Here is a 13,726-nt window from a genome sequence, read left to right on the forward strand (position 1 = left end):
TACTAACTCCTGAAGAACCAGGCTCAATTACCTGCTGTTTCAATGCAGACGACGCACTCTGTAATGAGGTGTGGCCCTGCCTAAGGGTGAGGGTGGCAGCTGTGCAATCTTACCTCAAAGCAGGAGAGGAGAGCGCAGATTTATTTAAGTTACCCCAATCCAAAGGGTGGGATGATTTTATTTGAAGAAAATGATCCACGCTGTTACAGGGTTTTACCTTCTCTCGTTACATGTGACAATCATACACAATGATTCATGCTGTATCATCCAATTACTAATATGAAACCTCAATTCACAGATTTACTTTTCTTATTGTATTTGGTTAATCTCTCTTCACCTGTCCCTCTTTAGTTGCACTCAACAACTAATCTGGCAGAATTCAGAGGAAGTTCCTCATAGGTGGCCGGTGATATCAAACTCATTCAAAACAAAACCAAGTTGAGAGAGCTCGCCGAGTTGAGAGAGCTCGCCGAGTTGAGAGAGCTCGCCGAGTTGAGAGAGCTCGCCGAGTTGAGAGAGCTCGCCGAGTTGAGAGAGCTCGCCGAGTTGAGAGAACTCGCCGAGTTGAGAGAGCTCGCCGAGTTGAGAGAGCTCGCCGAGTTGAGAGAGCTCGCCGAGTTGAGAGAGCTCGCCGAGTTGAGAGAACTCGCCGAGTTGAGAGAGCTCGCCGAGTTGAGAGAGCTCACCGAGTTGAGAGAACTCACCAAGGAGAAACCCCGCTCTGGAGCTTTCTCCCTCTCAGCCAGAGCTTTGATGCTGCACACAGGGACAGGAAACCAAAGACACTCCTTCATACCCTATGTGGGGAAAGGTCATGACCTCTGGTGTGTGGGACTGGACTTGTCTCCTATGGCAGTGTTTCTTAAACTGTTTCATACCAAGGACCAGTTAACCAATAAAAAACCCTCACGGACCACCTGACTCCACAAATATCCAGAAACAATAGGCCTGCTTACCACTCCAACAGTACATTACAAATGACAGCCTAACCTTCTCTGTATCGCCTCGTTCACACATTAAATCAACAATACAACTACAGATTATATAAGCATTTAGTTCAAATGCGATTTAAAATGCTCTCAGGTTTTACACCTCTTATGAAATGTAGACTATATTTATTACGGAGTTTAGTCCGAGCCAACAGACTCACAGATTGTTGGCAACTGAGAGAAATGCTAAATACAACACATGTAGTACAACACAAACCTCCACTCTGGATTTTCAAAACAAAATACAGTAAACCGATGGTCGCAGGCCCAAGTTTAACTCTCTGAGGCCTGCATGGTCTGCCTACAAAACAAAAATAAACAAACGTTTATGCAGCCCCAACAACAGCCTCTGATCATCAACAGACTTCATGCAATGCTTCTTTGGATGCATATATTAGATAATAATCTCTATCTGACTCCTAAAACCTCTAAATCTACTTCCAGCATGGATAAATGTTCATAAAATACATTGTTTGTTTTATTCGCTTCTTGATATCCTAAAAAACACATTGTTTTTCTAGAACAGAATACAAATCGCCTGAAAATGGTACAAACAAGTGGCAACATGTGTGACGACGGTGTTGCGCTGGGCTATATCATGCAATCAAAAGTTAAACTTAAGCTTGCTCCATTGCGGAGATATTCCCGCGAGAGTGCGAAAAACTTTAATTAATTACTTAATTTCAAATGTGAAATGTTACCAATATACTTACGGACCACTAGGGGGTGCTCACGGAGCACCAGGGGCAGAAGCATTGTCCTATGGTATATGGCGCTGGTATGGCCTAACCCAGGGGTCAGCAACCCGCAGCTCCCGAGCCCTCTGCTCTGGCTCCCTTGAGCTTAGACACAAATAAGAAGGAAATTAAATAATACAGTGAATGTAAAATATGAGTCACATCCTGCTGTGGTCCCACGCCAGCGCCTTTTCTTACAGGTGATTAACCTGACCCCCGGCTCGATGAGCGAACTATGGATACATCAAAGAAAAGTATGGGAGGGACACAGAGGGTTTAATTCAGCGTGGACAGAGTTATCTGCTTTCACACCAAACGATGCTGACTTACCGATATGTTTGATATGTAGAGAGAAGTTGTCAAAGGTGCTGCAGCCTTTACGTGTTGGAGGAAAAACACGGAAGAGGAAGACAGCTGACGATGTTCAGTCATCATTCAATCAGTTAACTCTTTTTAGGGTGCAGCTATATGTTTTATTTAGCTATCAGATATGTTTTGCGGCTCCAGAAAAACAGAATGGTTGGAAAAGGGGCAAAATGGCTCTTTTGGTCAAAAAGGTTACAGACCCCTGGCCTGAACACATGTTGGGGCTCCAGTACTCTTCTATGGAGTCAGGGGCCCCCTGCTGTGAGTGCAGTCAGCTGTCTCCTCTAAACAGCGACACCCCTAGTGATAAACTATAACAGACCTAACCACGTACATTCTGTATACTGTGATGATAGAACAACATGAAATACAATGCATTTTCTTTGTGGATTATACAAGAATATATTTGATTATATTAACATTCGTTTGAATGATTCATCTCTCCACTCACTCCCTTTCTCTTGTTCACTTCCTCTTCACTCACTCCCTTCCTTTCTGCTCACTCCCTTTCTTTTGTTCACTTCCTCTCCACTCACTCCCTTTCTCTTGTTCACTTCCTGTACACTCACTCCCTTTCTCTTGATCACTTCCTGTCCACTCTGTTTGATGGCCCTGTCTTTCTTCCTCATGTCTTAAACCCATGTGGGATTCAGTCTCCTTCCCTTGGATGCTTCCCTCAGCTGAACTCAAACTCATATCTTTGTCTGTTTTACAGAAAATGGCACCTTGAAACAGAAACAGAAAGAGAAACAGAGAGCCCAACGCCATGCCCGCCATCTTTAGATTCCCGTGTTCCTGTAGTGCTCTTGGGAACCATTCTTTCTTCAGCCTTTCCTCGTGTTCTCGTTGGCTGTTAGCCATCATCGTCCTGTGAACGAAACCAGTCCAGTTAGCATGATTCAAGAAACCTGAATACCAAACAGATCACCCATTCTAGCCATGCCTCGTCATATCCCTCTATTTCAATTCCTGTTTCAAAAGTGCTGATTTGGGGTATAAAGCTTTAAAAGAGGAGGGGTCTGAGCTCATGCGGGACCCGGCAGCTACTGTGTAAACTAAATGCTGCCGTGATGAAACGCCATATCATGGATTATCAAGGATTATTCCTGAAACAGTTTGGAGCTCAAAGGCTTTCTCTCTTGCCGGTTATACCACAAGGTGAGTTCCTTTTTATTTCCTGCTTCTTCACACACATGCTCTCCAGTACAGGTTAGCTCTGAGTGTTAGCGATGCTAATGTAAACAAAAAGTGACTTTTGCATGATGGGTCCCCTTTAAATTGAGAATTTAGACCGGATATTACCTTATACTAGCATATACAGTGCCTTATATTTTGAACCCACTACATTTATTTGAGAGCCTCAGTCACAAGTTACTTCAGATTATTAATACAAAATATAAATCAACTAATAAATGATATATTTTTATAGTCAAAGCCACCCAGCGGTAAAATAAACATCTCACTTAATGTCTTTGAACTGATTCCTCAGCGTCCGGCTCATATTGTCCAAGTCGTCAGCGGCACCTCTCATGGATTGGCTCGCTTCAGTCACGTGATTGTTCTCGATCATTTTCTTCCAGCTGTCTATCGCCTTAGGAAGTGCAACCGCAAGTCCAGCAACTCCAACAACTCCAACAGTAATCTGAGCAGGAATATTTCACACCGTCAGCCTCAACAACATTCACATTGATCGTCTCAAAACTAGTATTATGATATGTAGCTGTATGCGGAGGATTTCAATAAGTCATTCAATAACACATGTAAGATCTTACCATGGCCCTTCCTTTAAGGTCATTTTTCCCTCCTTTAAGGGCAGTGCCCCCTCCTTTAAGGGCAGTGCCCCCTTCTTTAAGGGCAGTGCCTCTTTCTATAAGGGCAGTGACCCCTTCTTTAAGGGCAGTGACCCCTTCTTTAAGGGCAGTGCCTATAAGGGCAGTGTCCAATACTTTAGGAATTGTGAACATTATTTTGAAGATTTGTTCGCCTGCTTCAGCAGACAGCGGTTTAGGGTACGTTCCTCTTGCTGGTAATGCAAAGGCTTCTAAAATACGAGCAACTCCAGCAACCGCCTTTGCAGGCAAGACTCCATTTAATAATATTGCATTCAGAGGAAACTGTGGCCCAGAAGAAGAAGACCACTTGATGCTATCACAGACTGTCCACTTCTGACCATTCCTTCTGCCGATGGCTCCCAGGACCTTAGCCATGACTCGTTGGTCCAGCTCGTCTTTGTCTGCATTGACGCTCTCCGCCTTAAACTCCTTCCTCAGCTGCTCGAACAGACGCTTGATTCTTTCTGCAATCTTGTTGCTCTTGCTTTCTATGCGCTGCGCTTTCTCCATCGTCATGCTGGATAAGAGGTGCTCAGTAAGATGAGTAACCACAGATATGGTTACACCTACACCCATATATGTTGCTCCGAACGCAAGAAACGTAACCGCTAATCCGCCGGTGATCAATGTGGCCACGCCGGCTCCAACCAGGCTTGCAGCTCCCGCCACCTGCACTGAGTTCCCGATAAACTGGTTGCCGTTGCACTTCTTTCTGAGATCCTCCAGCTCCCGGGCCAGTTTCCTCAGATACTTCGCACAGCCCTCCTTCTGATCCATCCATTTGAACATCAGATCCAGCAGCTCGTCCGCGGTGCCCATCATGGAGGCTTCCTTCTGATGCCACTACAGAGGAGGTCTGAAACAAGAATGACATAGAATAATAAAAAAAAATAGATAAAAAAAAAGGATAAAAAAAAAATTATGAATTTCTTTTAATTTACAATTTTTATTTTGTAATCATCTCGCGACCCCCACTTTGGGAACCCCAGAAAAAAATTGGCCCATTACTTGCCAACCCCTGCACTAGACCAACACAGCTGGACCCGCCCCTTGACTCAGGACCCGCCCCTTGATTCAGGAGCTGCCCCTGGACTCAGGACCCGCCCCTTGATTCAGGAGCCGCCCCTGGACTCAGGACCCGCCCCTTGATTCAGGACCCGCCCCTGGACTCAGGACCCACCCCTTGACTCAGGACCCGCCCCTTGACTCAGGACCCGCCCCTTGACTCAGGACCCGCCCCTTGACTCAGGAGTGGACCCTGGACTCAGGACCCGTCCCTTGACTCAGGACCCACCCCAGGACTCAGGACCCGCCCCTTGACTCTGAACTGGTCCCTGAGATATTGTCCACATATGAAATGAAATGTCTTCATGGTACCTGGAGCGGTATCAGTGAGACAGTGATGGACTGTGACCATCATGTGAATGCGTTACGTAACACACTTTGCAGATCTCCTGATAAACCCTGTGTTTGATCAACAACAGGGACACACAGGATCTCAGCTCAATATAATAATATAATAATATAATAATAATAATAATAATAATAATAATAATAATAGTCATTAGTCTTTCAAACATCCTAATGCTGTTGCCGTGTGGGGTTTAAACCCAAAGCGAAACACAGAAAGAGATCAAAGTTCAGGATGGAAGTTTGCTGATGTCGTGCAGTTTCTCTGGATCAACAGGAAGGGTCTTCTCTGTTCACGTATCTGAGCTCAGGTAGGAAATAGGAGAGTTTCTCACCTGGTGACGAGAGGACGACCTGCAGCCACACACACTTCCTGAGAGACTTGAGGTCCTCCGGGTATTGCTGCTTATATATTGCTGCCCGTCCTGCAGTTTCACAGAAGTCACGTGACTTCTGGGAAGCTGGAGAAAAATGCACCGCCACTGGTACACATCAAGCCCCAGGAAGTGCGCCGGACTCTGATGAGAATATTCTGTCACTACCCGAGCTGCAGCCATGGATGTATAATAAGAACTGAGGGGCTGCAAAATAAGGGCTGCAGCCCTGCCCTATCTGCAGTGCGCATGTGCGAGATGGTCCGCCATATTGGACAACTCCGGACGGCAACTCAAATAGGACATTTAGCGTTTGGCAAAGCACAAAAAGAAAACAAAAAAAAGCGAGAGAGATGAGTTATTGTTATTACAACGTGACTTCACTATTATTTAACAACTCTTTTTATTGGGTTCTTTTATTTGGGGTTAAGTACATTGTCAGAATAAGTGAGAAATGGATTTAATTAGACAGCTATCATACTGAATAAATATTTACTGTGAATGTATGCAAAAATGTATGGCATTACTAAACATTTTCCATAAAACAGTTGATTCAAGAACAAATCTCTTTTATCAGTCCTTTTCTTATATGACTATTATTGCTAAATTTGAAAGGTCTTTACCAGCTTTGGAATTATATATATATAGCACCTTCTGCCATCCCATCTCTACTGACAATCATTAACATTTTTCACACAACCATTTACTAAATTAAACCATATCCCATCATAATACGAGCAAATAAAAAGGCACAACAATAAATTGTGTGTGTGTGTGTGTGTGTGTGTGTGTGTGTGTGTGTGTGTGTGTGTGTGTGTGTGTGTGTGTGTGTGTGTGTGTGTGTGTGTGTGTGTGTGTGTGTGTGTGTGTGTGTGTGTGTGTGTGTGTGTGTGTGTGTGTGTGTGTGTGTGTGTGTGTGTGTGTGTGTGTGTGTGTCACTAGCCAGCGTCCAGCCACAATAGCGTGCGTGTGTGGGGTACTAGCCAGCGTCCAGCCACAATAGCGTGCGTGTGTGGGGTACTAGCCAGCGTCCAGCCACAATAGCGTGTCTGTGCGTGCGTGTGTGGGGTACTAGCCAGCGTCCAGCCACAATAGTGTGTGTGTGTCTGTGCGTGCGTGTGTGGGGCACTAGCCAGCGTCCAGCCACAATAGCCTGTGTGTGTGTAGGGCACTAGCCAGCGTCCAGCCACAATAGCGTGTGTGTCTGTGCGTGCGTGCGTGTGTAGGGCACTAGCCAGCGTCCAGCCACAATAGTGTGTGTGTATTGAGCTCTTATTTCACCACCTCTTTCCTGTCTGTGACTGTACCAACAGATTAGATCAATCAAGTGGCAGTTATGTGATATTGATCCGAGGACGGTCAGCAGGCTCTTGGTTCAATAACGCTTTTATCACACCGCTATATCACCGATACATGTTAGAGGGGCCTCACAGGGGGCACAGCCAGTGCTTAAAGAACAGATTCAATAGTGAGTGAGTCATTCCTGTGACTTTCCTCTGACTCAGCAACACAATCATAGATTCTCTTCAATCTGTCCCTAGCTGCTCATGACTGTGTTTCCACCACACTGACACAGCACAACACTGCTATGTTCCCAAATCAGTTTTATAATATCCGGTAGAAATCCTGTCCGTCAGCAGATGCGGCAGCTGTCTCCCTCGCTCTCTGTCTCTGGTGCTCTTGCGATTTCCTTCTCATCTGTGAAACAGGAAGGAAGAGAAAGTTGAAATGATGTTTTGCAGGTCTGGTTGAAATGAGTGAGTTATGAAAGCAGAAGGGAATTGGGATATTTGTAATTATATTTGGCTCGGTCGTTTCCTCTACCTGACGAGCAAAGACAGAGACAAATAACATTTCTATGTATAGAGGATATTTTGTTATTTCTCATTCAAGTTACATTTAACCGGTATTTCCCACTGATGATAGAAAAATGAGGTTTGAATGGTTTTGATTTGGTTACAAATCTCAATCTGTGACAATATCAATAGTTCAAATGGGTAGACACTATGCCAATGAATTAATATACGACAAATCCTTATATTTAAAAATCAGTATAAATGTGGTGGATGTACATTAATCAGAGTGAATGGCTTTATGTTTGTAACAAGTAACTTATCTGCTCTTTCCCTGATCTGTAACAATGTATTTAGGCTTCCTTCAAGCATTAGACACAACATTGGCTTAGATTTTTGTGCATTCAACATAGACTGGCATTCAACACACGTTTGAGTTAAGTGACTGCTAAATACTAAAGGCTGACGGTCATTTGTAAAGTGCATCTATGCGACAAGATCTTCAGGTATACAAGACTGTATCATCTGCATACAAATGAATATTAATTCCATGTGCTTTAACAGCTATTATTTATTTAAAGAGAAATTAGGTTCTCGAGTCAGTATGTAAGCCAGTTTCAACTGAGCCCATTGACTTTGACATATATACAGTCCTACAGCTCCACCAAAAATATTTTCCACCAGCCGCCACTGCATATAGTCCTACCTGAGAGATCATTGCTTAACCTGCAGTACAAAAAGCTATTCTTAGCTCGGAAATGTATTATTTTGAAGCCTAACTGCACTGTTAATAGTGAAGCAATAAGCTATAACATAACAACCAATGAATGCACCATTTTACATGCATCATTATAAGTCAGCTATATTCTTACAATGGCCCTATTGTTTTACAGTATGCTGTATTTCAATCATGTCTCCATGGTTTCTTCCACTCACCTTCCTACATATTGCGGCAATAAAAGGGATACACCCAGTTCTCATTAAAACCGGCCCGTGTTCGCAGACTTTGCTGTGTTAGTGTTAGTTTGCGGTTTATTCATCAGTGCGGTCCTGTTGCTGTTTTTAGCCGATGAAGTTATGCAACACCCACTGTCCCAGTTTTAAGAATCTCTGTTTTCGTCAGGAGAAAACTGGTAACAGGATATTTTTCCTCTCTAATCCTCTCAGGTCTGGATTTAATGAGAGCTAATACACTAGAAATAGTCTCCTTAAATCCAAATGTCATCCTCTGTCCGTGACTTTTGCCTCTCCATCTTCCTCTCTCGGCTATGCTTTGCCAATCCTTTCATCAATCATCACTCCTCCTCCTCATTGTGTTATTTCTGACAGCTACACTGGAGGTGTGTGTGTGCAGACCTGGGAAGTAAAAAGTGTCTGGTGGCTGCTGATAAATGTGGCTTCTCTTTTATGGAGGCATGATCCTGACCTAAATACAAAACATTGAGACCAGTGAGAACAGGATGATATCACCAACTGTTTCTGACATGCATACACTGGGTTTTATATAACCCCTGTAAGTTATGTTATATAAATGGCTTGCTTTCCTAAAGGGAATTATTGCATTTCCTGGTTTCCTTATTTCTCCTAATTATTGTATTTTATGGAAGTGAGCCAGGGAACTGCACACACTGGAGTGAGAGTGAGGTACTTTTGCTGCCACGAGAAAATAAAAAATCTAACTTTCCTCACTATCCTCTCTCTCTCCAACTCTCTTTATGCCACTACTTCCTCTGCAGGTGCTCTCTTTTCCTGAGACAAACCTGCCAGTTTCCACTAGAATAATAAGTCCCTCTGCTCCAATTACAACCAGCCAAACAGGTAAAACAAACATAGTTACTGCAGACAGGCTGACATCCGCAGGGGGAACTCAGTCTGGAGGTCTGCAGAGAGAAGGTCGAGGCATTTCCTCTAACCTTGACACGTCCTTCTTATACTTAACACCAACACCTGTTGACCAGAGCCCTTCGTCTATAAGGAAGGAAAAGGTCATTTGGCCTCACTGAGAATTCAATAACTCTTAATTCTAACTTGTTGAATATCGACCGGGTAACCAGGCAACAAAATAAAAATAAAAACATTTTCCAGAGTTGCTTGGCAACAAAATTCTATTTAAAATGGTAAAAACATACTTCTTATTGCGAGTTTAAATAACAATCCAGAGTCTGAAATGTTTCAATTTATTTTGGTTAAGGGCTCTGGTGTTGATGTGCAGGGAGGGACTCTGACTCATCAGTTAAAGGTTGAGAAGGCAGACAGACCTAGAGAGAGTGTGTGGATTTAAATGTCTTACGAACATCATGTAAACTCTGACTGTGAAGGGCCGTGAAATGCAACAAATTGGCTTCTCGCTATAAATAAAAAGGACCTATAAGTCATTAGATCTTGGCCATTGATATAAGGGTTAATTTCATATAACATAGATTGTGTTTCTATATAGTTTAGCTTCAAGCCCCAAGTATCTTTTTCATCTGTGCCGTTTTCATTTTAAAACAATTATATATTTTGTTCCAATTCAGTTTCTCTGTCTTATTTATACAATTTCTATTCTCCAAGTAGGAGCTGCAACTGCAACATAGTTGAATGGTGACTGATTTAATAAATGCCCAAATATTAAATGATATGGGAACAACAAATATATGTAAAGAAAAAGATGTATTGTGTTTTTGTAATAGATTTCTGGGTGAGATGTTATGTTGAACAGCAGCCCTACGTGACAATTTGAGGATAATATAAAATCATAAAACATACTGTTATCGTAGTGTAGAAAAGTCATTAATTCAGCGAACTGACCCCATCATATCAATCGCAACATCTATCTAAAGTATGGTACCTTTAGCTTACTTTATCAAGCATAAGCTAAATAAAGTAAGGCTGTACAGTAGAGGGGAATTACTATTTCTACTAAAAAATGTTTAACAGCCTAGCTTAAAATACAGTAATAAAGCAGTTTTTCGTTCTGCCTGGTGGTGGGTCTTTTCTTTCTCCCTGTTGTTCTACTTTTTCTGTTTCCTTGTCTCCCTTCTTCCCCCCCGAGCTTTCCCTGTGTCACTGTAACGCTGCCTCTCTTTCCTCATAATGCCCCTTATTTCCCACTCGGTTGACATTTGACATATTACCTCCACTGAAGCATTACTCACCCAACCTCCACAGCATCCCCCTCCTCCGTCCCACCCTCCTTCACTTCCCTCCTTCTGAGTTTATAAGTCAGCAGCAGCCACAGTTGGCTCAGTGTAAAGGGCTGTACATTTAGTGAAGGGGGAGAAACTGGGGTGACGAACACATCTGATATAAACACTTCATCATGCATGTGTTCGGGATGTGGCGTGTGCTGTGTGTGCTTGGCTTTATTGGTGCATCCTTGTGTGTGAATGAAGTTGAGTTTGAAGGGAACTTCGCAGAAAGCTACGACAACGAAATCTCTCAGGATCAGCAAGAGGGTGAGTTTTGTTTATGTGTCCTTTTGTCAAATTTCTCTCTCTGCTTGTTTCAACAGATGGCTCAGTGTGAATAATTTGTCCTCAGCTTCCATGCATGATTTTATTCATAAAATAAAATAATGTGCTTTGAATAAGAATTCTTAAACACACTTTGATTTATTAGCTTTGAATGTAAGTAACGGTGTCCCGCAAGGGTCTATCCTTGGTCCTATTTTTATCACAAAATACTTTTTTATTAAATCACCACATTTTTATGCAGATGCCATCTTAAGCCTTTATAGAAGAGACTATTGTATGTTATTTATGTGAAAACCTTTAATGCTAAACACATTTTGCGCTCTCATATCAACTGAAAAAAATCTGATGTCATGTTCGGGGTTGATTTGATTTTAGATGCAAAGGAATTTTTTTAAAATATTACATTATGTAATAAGTAACAAAAAGTTAAATGCAGTGCTAAATTAAAATGGTTTTATTTCTACAAACGTTGTTACTCATTCCATTTAAAAGTATTTAACACCCCTTTCCTTAGCTTTGTTTGAACTTGCATTGTGACTACAGTTGAAATGATCTGAAACCTGACATAAAATGTACTCTATATTCCTGTTTAAAAGGAATACAGATATTTTTTCTTGTTATAAAGTGCTATAACATGCTTGTTATATTATGGGACTGTATAACTGATGCATCCCTGTTGTTGTTGTTGTTGTTGTTGTTGTTCAGGAGAAACTCCAGATACACCATGCCAGCATGCAGGTTTCTCCCGCTGGGACAAGCTCTTCATCGCTCTGGAAGACTCTCACATGAGGCAGAACATGTTGCTGGAGTCTCTGGAGCAATGCTGTGGAGGAATGGCGTCTCTCAGGACCCAGGTGGACAAACTGGCTAAGGGGACATGTCATCAGTGCAGACCCAGCCTGGAGTCAGCATGCAAGGCACAAGCTGATCAGGCGAGTGTCAAGCTCCAACATGGCTTGCTGAAACTCCACAGTGAGGAAGAAGAGAGGGAGAGGAGGTTAAACGATACCTTGCACCAGCTCATGCACATCGGCCATGACGGTAATGCCCGGTTGAAGCGACTTGAGGAAAATAGAAGCCAACCGACACCGAGACCCGGGGGTTTAGGGGCATTAGCATTTGGCCTGGGGATAAAGCCATTCACATCAGGAGTGCAAGAGCAGGAAGTTACTCCACCAATGGACACGGCCACAATGGAAAGGGCCCTGGTTGCCATAGCAACAGAGCTTCAGAAGGTTCACCTGCAGCTGAGCAGCGTGATCGAGCAGGCGGGATCACTGAGGAAGGAAAGAGAGGACACATGATTGGCCCAGAGGGGGAAAACGAAATTACAAAATAAGACTGGGGACACTCCAGTGGTAATGCTTTTGCACATGCTTGTTCTTTAATGTTGTTTTTAAAGGGGATTTTAGTTATGTAAGCTTGTTTTCGTCTGATGACAATGAATCTAAATGTACCATAAATGTAGTGGGTTTACAATAAAGAATAAAAGCTAATTAAACAATCTAATCGGCCTCATGGAAAGGTTTCCTCCCTCCTCCCACACTGTCAGTTTTAGAACACTTTTGCCCACACTTTATTTGTCAGTGTTTTATTATTTTTCTGCACGTGCCAGAGTTTACACCACTGTCTCAATGTTTGTGTAGATGTGGCGGTTTCTGCAGATACCGACAACCGCAGATGTGTTGGATTGTCTTCAATACAGGGCTTGTCTTCCTCTCATTAGTTGCTTTAAGAGTGTCTGAATGCAAAGAAACCACAATTTACAATGCAGGGTGTTTATGATTTGTGAAACCCTGCCAAAGCTATTCCTGGCACAACACACACACACACACACATTAAGTGTTATAACTTTTTGCAGACTGGAGGTTCTTGCGATGCATTTTTACAGTTTCTGTGTGGTGTGTTTTTTTTGAGGAGTTTTATTAGCGCTAGAGAGGAAATGGGCAGAATGCTGGGAGAAAGCAGCAAAAGGAATAAATAAATTGCTTAAAACTGAGGGGGAAGACAGGTCTACAGGTTTATTAACCTATATGTGATCATATTATTTTGTAGGAAAGTGCTAATTTGACATTTATAAACTGGTCATAGGTTTTTTTATGTCCGATTTGAACCTGCAGATTTACTAGTTACAGCAGTCAGATACATGTGGTAGATATAGAGGTCTTAAATAGTAATGACTAGCATTACATATTATTCAAGTAAATTATAACACCTGCAAATTGTGTGATTGAATGCATACATTTCACAACTTGGAAAAATGGAAAAAGAACGGGGCTTTTGAGCCTTATGTGATTTTAATTTGGCTAGCACACTGACATCACTCCAGTATATTCACTAATGAAAGGCTTACAAGTGTGTGTGTGTGTGTGTGTGTGTGTGTGTGTGTGTGTGTGTGTGTGTGTGTGTGTGTGTGTGTGTGTGTGTGTGTGTGTGTGTGTGTGTGTGTGTGTGTGTGTGTCCTTATAAATGTGAAGCTGGGCGGAGAAATATGGGCTCAATCTGATGGGGTTTTTTCAGGCCTTTTTCTTAAATGTCACACCTAACAAGATGCAGTAACAAGGATAGTAGCTATTTCATGTCAAGACTTCCAACTACCCTGTTTCATACTCATACCCAGCATGCACACACACACTTTTCTGTTGAATGCGGGGGCAATTGTGTTCATGAGCAGTCTCCATCTGTGCAGTTTGTGTGAGGATTTTAGTGAATGGAGGCTTAGTCATTTCCTCTCATTCATTTTTTAGCAAAGAGAAAGAAAGCAGGGGCT

At 42.6% G+C, this 13,726-nt stretch overlaps 2 protein-coding genes across 5 annotated transcripts; one reads left to right on the forward strand and one right to left on the reverse strand.

Annotated features, from left to right (window-relative positions):
* Positions 1–139: 139 nt before the first annotated feature.
* Positions 140–5,952, reverse strand: LOC117558771. Of its 4 annotated transcripts, none has more exons than XR_004570869.1 (5): positions 5,670–5,952; positions 3,865–4,767; positions 3,556–3,734; positions 1,707–2,960; positions 140–1,290 (listed from the first exon to the last, which is right to left on the reverse strand). XR_004570869.1 is itself a non-coding variant. In XM_034235159.1 (4 exons), the coding sequence occupies exons 1-4, from the start codon at positions 5,889–5,891 to the stop codon at positions 2,573–2,575; spliced, it is 1,692 nt and encodes a 563-aa protein (XP_034091050.1). In that variant the 5' UTR covers positions 5,892–5,952; the 3' UTR covers positions 140–2,572. The 4 variants fall into 4 exon arrangements, 2 of the variants coding, with proteins under 2 accessions (XP_034091050.1, XP_034091051.1); XR_004570868.1 differs by having other exon boundaries at positions 1,703–2,960; XM_034235159.1 differs by having other exon boundaries at positions 140–2,960.
* Positions 5,953–10,710: 4,758 nt separating this feature from the next.
* Positions 10,711–12,503, forward strand: LOC117558770. The gene is made up of 2 exons (XM_034235158.1): positions 10,711–10,938; positions 11,662–12,503. Exons 1-2 carry the CDS (start codon positions 10,803–10,805, stop codon positions 12,258–12,260), a joined length of 735 nt encoding a protein of 244 aa, XP_034091049.1. The 5' UTR covers positions 10,711–10,802; the 3' UTR covers positions 12,261–12,503.
* The last annotated feature ends 1,223 nt before the right edge of the window (positions 12,504–13,726 follow it).

The sequence above is a fragment of the Gymnodraco acuticeps genome, unplaced genomic scaffold (genome assembly GCF_902827175.1).
Source record: "Gymnodraco acuticeps unplaced genomic scaffold, fGymAcu1.1, whole genome shotgun sequence".
NCBI lineage: Eukaryota > Metazoa > Chordata > Actinopteri > Perciformes > Bathydraconidae > Gymnodraco > Gymnodraco acuticeps.

Excerpts from the sequence above, each read along its gene's own strand:
- LOC117558770 (XM_034235158.1), top strand. The coding sequence starts at position 10,803 with ATGCATGTGTTCGGGATGTGGCGTGTGCTGTGTGTGCTTGGCTTTATT. Across the intron at positions 10,939-11,661 it reads CTCTCAGGATCAGCAAGAGG|GAGAAACTCCAGATACACCA; the intron begins GTGAGTTTTGTT and ends GTTGTTGTTCAG.
- LOC117558771 (XM_034235159.1), bottom strand. The coding sequence starts at position 5,891 with ATGGCTGCAGCTCGGGTAGTGACAGAATATTCTCATCAGAGTCCGGCG. Across the intron at positions 3,735-3,864 it reads ACCTTAAAGGAAGGGCCATG|ATTACTGTTGGAGTTGTTGG; the intron begins GTAAGATCTTAC and ends ATTCCTGCTCAG. Across the intron at positions 2,961-3,555 it reads AATCAGTTCAAAGACATTAA|GACGATGATGGCTAACAGCC; the intron begins GTGAGATGTTTA and ends TTTCGTTCACAG.